The following is a 5,862-nucleotide window of genomic DNA, read 5'->3' as shown; positions in this document are numbered from 1 at the left end:
TTTAAAGTAGGCAAGCACTGAGTCAGGAAGGTCATTCTCTAGCTGTAATTTGAAAAGAACAAAGGAAGATGAAAAATAGATACAAATACAAAGTGAGGTGGGAAACAGACAACAAGACACGATAAAATACCAAAAAATGTCCAGTTAATTCAAACAGAAGCTACCTTGACCGCTACATAAAAGATTACACACACACACCTTTTCATTAGATGCAGTGAAATCTTCCTCAATGTCTGCATCACTGTCAGTGCCCATGTCAGAGAGATTCACACTCAGCTTCTCCAGCTCTTCGTCTATAGCTTGTTCAATGTCATGTTCATCCATCCTAATCAGAGTAAAGTTCCTACAAGTCTGTTTATGTAGTTAATACCATCTAGCCTTAAATTGGATTACCATGCACCAGGGATGGAGAACACTTGAGTAAAATATACTTTTCTATCATACTTATTATTGTGGTGTATTTACATTTTACTTGAATAGAATTGAAATTGAATAATTGTACTCTACTTAATTGCATTTCCAAGAAAAAAAGAAAAACATACATTTTACTCCTTACATTTTTATTTGGACTTTCAAAGTACTCATTACAAATCTCAGAGGTCTCTTTCTCTTTCATCTTTTTCCTCATTCAGCCAATGATTGAACACTATATGCTATTTATCAATCAGATGGGCTCAGTTTAGCATCTAATCATTTCAATTCATGATAGAAAAATACTATCAAGAATTGCACCAGTTCCTTGTCTAATATGATCTTCTCATGCTGCACAGTGTAGTCAGTGCTCTAACGATCTGTGTGCATTTGAAGATGGATAAGCCGTCAGACTGCAGTGTCAAACCTGAGAGAAGTTTCAAACTCAGTTTGTCACAACTCCAAACACTTCATGTTTCCATACATTTCCTCTGTTAAGTCAATTAGGGTATCTACTTTTTTATAGTGGTGCTTGAAAGTTTGTGACCCGTTTAAAATTGTTTATATTTCTGCACAAATATTACCTAAAACATCATCAGATTTTCATTGGTTTCCGTAGCTGGTGTGACCCCATTGTGCAGCAATAACTGCAGCTAAACGTTTCCGTAACTGTTGATCAACCCTGCACATTGGCTTGGAGGAATTTAGCCCATTACTCAGTACAGAACAGCTTTAACTCTGGGATGTTGGTGGGTTTCCTCACATTCACTGCTTGCTTGAAGTCCTTCCTATTGGATTAAGGTCATGACTTTGACTTGGCCATTCCAAAACATTATTAACCATTATTTGATAGAATGACTTGTGTGCTTGGGGTTTTTGATTGTCATCTTATTGACTGAAAACACCTGACTCTAATTCCACCTTCAAATTAACTGCTAATACAAGAAGTTCACATACTTTTGCCACTCATAGACATGTAATATTGGATCATTTTCCTCAATAAATAAATGACCAAGTATAGTATTCGTGTCTCATTTGTTTAATTGGGTTCTTGTTGTCACCTTTTTGGACTTGTGTAAAAATCTGATGTTGTTTTAGGTCATATTTATGCAGAAGTATAGAAAATTCTAAAGGGTTCACAAACTTTCAAGCACCACTGTATTGTGATTTTGTTTTGTTTTTTTAATTGCCTATACATATTATTTAAAATATCTTAATGATGCATATAAATGTTTTCAATCCTAAAGTACACGTATATCCATCAAGTCCTCCAAAAAATAAGATTTAATAATACAAATGTAATTATAAAAATAAGATTTAAAACCGCAAGCTTCAACACTTTTAATCTGTCATGCAGAAGATCAGGCACTAAGGCTGAATTACAAATAAATCGTACCCCCTACATATGTACCCTTCTTAGATGATGTCATAAAGGCTTCTAAACCACATGTAGTGCACTTAGTGTTCAATAAGGACGCGTTTGGTATTCAGCTCCAACGAAGCACACTGCACTAAGTTTCATTGTATTATATAACAGCAAAACCGTTAAATAAATACCTTTCGTATAAAAACCTTCGGTCTTTGATGTGATGTAACTTGAAATCCAAGTGATTTTCTTTTATTTAACGCTAATTTACTAGAGAAACACGAGCCAGTTCGCTGTAGCGTCTATGGCGCTGTGGAGTCGCGGTTGCTATAGAAACCAAAAAGTACAGGGCGGTGTGGGGGACAAAATACATATATATATATATATATATATATATATATATATATATATATATATATATATATATATATATATGTGTGTGTGTGTGTGTGTGTGTGTGTGTGAATATTTAAATTTATTTACTTATTTTTACAATTCTGTAATATTTAGAATATTCTATATTCTAACTATATAGAATATTCTGACAAAACACAGAGCTCAATGAGTAATTTGCGTGTCCTTAGGATACGCCTGCTAGTAACCTCCACATTTGGCATGTAGAATCAATTTGAGTGGCGCAGGGATGACGTAATTTTGTGCCTGAACCCGGATGTTAGCATCACACTGCTTCTCTCGACAAAAACCCAATAGGTTTTTCCCATAGGCTTTTGGATTACCTAAAATAAAAATAAAAAATAAAATAAAAATAAACCTCTGTGATCAACAAAAGTTTACAGTACTATCACGTTTTGTCCATTAATATAATTTTCCCAAATTAACACTTTTATGAAGTTTGAAGCCTAAATACAATCGCCAGAAATAAAAAGCTAAATGTATGCTATAAACTAACTACTGTCGTGGAAATTAGACAACACTCGCAGACTCGTCCTCTGAAGGTAAAAAAAAGGTTTATTACAGAAAGATGGTTAAAACAGAACAAGAACAAAACTATTAAAAGTAAAAATGAATAATTTCCCTCACACTACAATACACCACGGTCGCTCGACTTCAACGTCACCATCACCAAGCTTCCAACAACTTTGTTTGGAAAAACATTTTCCATAATACTTCATCCACATTTTTTTGGGAATAGTACCCATGTTGCAATATTTTTTTAGAAAATTCCATTTGTTCATACGTGCATTTATTTTCGATTGTTTTTGTTTGGGGAATAAAGAAGTTTTATTTTGATCTAGTTTGTATGAAAGTTTAATGTTTGTATGTCATTAAAGAAAGCAGCATATTATGTAAGAGACCACTTTTCAGACAAAAACTATTAAGGCTGCTGGGTTTTTGCTACAAATAAGAAGCAAATGCAAAGTCAAAGTCTTCAGAAGAACCGTGGCCGGTTCTGAAAGATGCTCAATTAAACTTACAGCTCATTTCCTTATAAAACTGCACAAACTGTACCAGAGACTACTATTTTTATTTTTCTGTCACACTAAATATTGCCTCTGTTTCATTTACTGCTGTTTACTGTTCTTTATGGTATTTAAAATAAAAATTAAAATAGTTAATTATTTTGAAGGCATCTGTGCTCTACAGCATTTCTTTGCATGTACCTATGTAAAACATAGGCTATAAAGATGGGTGGCAGCAACATTGAGTTTGATTATAATTGGGATAAAGTGCAGATATGTGCAATTATTTGTGCAATATAATGCTGTGCAAAGTGATTGCACCATATGATAAATACTTATTAATACAGAATTAGGTGGTTACTGAAGATGAATGAATACATGAGGCATTAAAGAATGTAAGTGATGTGGGTGTTGTGACAGAAAGTCCAAGCTCTAGTCCTTGGTCTTGTCCTTGTTGAAGGCTTGAATGGTCTGTGGGAAGAAGCTCCTCCTCATTCTCTGTGTGTTGGCCTTTATGGAGCAGTAGCAGTGAGAAAACTCCATTGTTTGGATAGCTGAGGTCCTTCACTTTCTTCCTGGCCTTGGTCACTTGCTGTAGGAAGACAAGTCAAGGAGCTCAGTGCACTCAGCTGATCGCACCACCGTCTGGAGAGCTGCCTATCCTGCTTGGTGCTGCTACCGAACCATATATTCAACTCACAATTAATCAGCTTTCAGTGCTTTCTCTATTTGTGCCACATCATTACAAAATATTAATATCTTTTGATCTTGATGCACTCTAGCTTGCACAACGTATCCTGCTGTTTGTGTAAGGTTTTTGGTAAGTTTCAGTGGATTCATTGTTCTTACTCCACCAAGTAGTCCAGTGTAAAGTAATTAACCAACTGAGCTACAAGTAAATTACATTTTTCCCTACACTACTTTATCCATTTCTGTACCTACTGTATTGTCTTTGCATCTTATATTTATTCACAGTGCAAGTGTGTCTTCTTCTTTTTCCTTGAATTTCACCTGGAGCGCCATTCGTATCATTATTGATACATGAGTTTCTGAGATCTCTACGTCGTCAACATGATCAATACTTTCCTGAAAAAACTATTGTATGCAAAACATGAAGATACATGTCTTCTGCCCTCTGGTGGAGTGTCAGGCCATTGCAGGCAGTAGTAGGCCTTAAAGGCCACATCCAAAATATCTGCTTTATTTACTCTATTGAAGCAACATACAATTACTTAACATTTCGAACCTTATTTTATAGGAAAATCGTGTTGAAAATGTGTGTATCAAATATGATACAGCAGGTATATAAGGTAATAAATCCCTCAATCGTCACTGTATTGCATTTCGCGATGCAATCTTCTTTATGCCTACCATAATGCCAAATACACAGTTTTGTGTATTAGTCTTTAGTTTTTTGTGTGTTTTAGATGGCAAAGAAGAACAGTGTTCAAAAAGAAATACAACCCCAATTCCAAAAAATTGGGACACTGGGTAAAATGTAAATAAAAACAGAATACAATGATTTGCAAATCTCATAAACCCATATGTTATTCACAATAGAACATAGAAAATATATCAAATGTTTAAACTGAGTAAATACTATTTTTATACCCAATCATGTTACTGACCTGTTGCCAATTAACCTAATTACTTGCAAAATGTTTCTCCAGCTGTTTCTTTTTAGTAACGCTTACTTTTCCAGCCTTTTGTTGCCCCCCCCCCCCCCCCCCCCACACACACACACACTTTTTTTATATATAATTTTCTGCCTATTATTTGATATGTCAGGCTTCCCATTGTTAATCTTTGCAAATTTCTGATATTTGCTGATATAGTGTTGTTTTAACCTTTCCTCCTCCTGTCTCTCCCCACACAAGTCTCCATCAGCCACACAGTTGGAATCATTTGAGTCTTTTTAGTAACTTGAGTCATGTGAGTCGGTTCAGCTAAAAGATTCCTAGGTTTATTCAACATGGCCTGAGTGAATCAAACCTTCAAAAAGATGTTACCAGATGATGAGACAGAGTTATCCAGATTATCCAATTACTAGATTCTGGTGGACCACCTGGAGTTAAAACAAACATGTCTGGTGGCTGATTCTGTAACACTCATTATAGACACAATAGCAGCTCTGAATGAAGCCACATCAGCTAGTGCTGTGAAAATAAGCTGTTGAAATTAAACTGCCAGAAATTCACAGAGTTGAAATTCTCAGAATATTTTCAGTTACCGGAAGCAAAGTCTGAGCTGACACAAAGCCCATGTCTACTGATCAAATGGATTTCTTAAAATATCAGGCAGACATACATTTTGATTGCAATATAAAGGTCACAAGACAGAGTGAGCTAGCACAAGACAGGAAGAACTGATGTGAGAATGAGCGGGATACAGTATCATGACTATCATTTTTCTGGAATAACAGTAAAGTGTAATAACTAATGATCAATGTTTTTTTTTTTGGACAATATTTTCACATGACTTTTTGATGAATAGGAGTCATACCAAAAGCTATGTTTGTTCATTACATTTTAATTTTTACTCAATGCTTACTGTGTACATAGCTTACATAGAGCATGCAGGAAGTCATATGCAAAGTTTTTCTGATGTAACCTCGACTCTGAGTGAGATCACACAATGTGCGGCACCATACCAAAAAGAGGCTCT

The 5,862-nt window shown here is 35.2% G+C and overlaps 1 protein-coding gene across 3 annotated transcripts in view; it reads right to left on the bottom strand.

Moving 5' to 3' along the window:
• Positions 1-2,107, bottom strand: part of lrriq1 (leucine-rich repeats and IQ motif containing 1) — a 47,120-nt gene extending 45,013 nt beyond the window's left edge. For 2 of the 3 annotated variants that reach the window (XM_053677949.1, XM_053677951.1), the window contains exons 1-3: positions 1,969-2,107; positions 199-343; positions 1-42 (exon numbers count right to left, since the gene is read on the bottom strand). The exon at positions 1-42 is cut by the window's left edge and continues 61 nt beyond it. In XM_053677949.1, the coding sequence (XP_053533924.1) occupies positions 1-42; positions 199-324 (168 nt within the window). In that variant the 5' untranslated portion in view covers positions 325-343; positions 1,969-2,107. The remainder of the gene's footprint in view (positions 43-198; positions 344-1,968) is intronic. The other variant, XM_053677950.1, reaches the window with a different exon arrangement.
• Positions 2,108-5,862: the final 3,755 nt, after the last annotated feature.

Source organism: Ictalurus punctatus, chromosome 4 (genome assembly GCF_001660625.3).
Source record: "Ictalurus punctatus breed USDA103 chromosome 4, Coco_2.0, whole genome shotgun sequence".
Lineage (NCBI taxonomy): Eukaryota > Metazoa > Chordata > Actinopteri > Siluriformes > Ictaluridae > Ictalurus > Ictalurus punctatus.
Note: the sequence above shows the minus strand (reverse complement) of the source record. Positions and strands in the feature narration are given on the sequence as shown.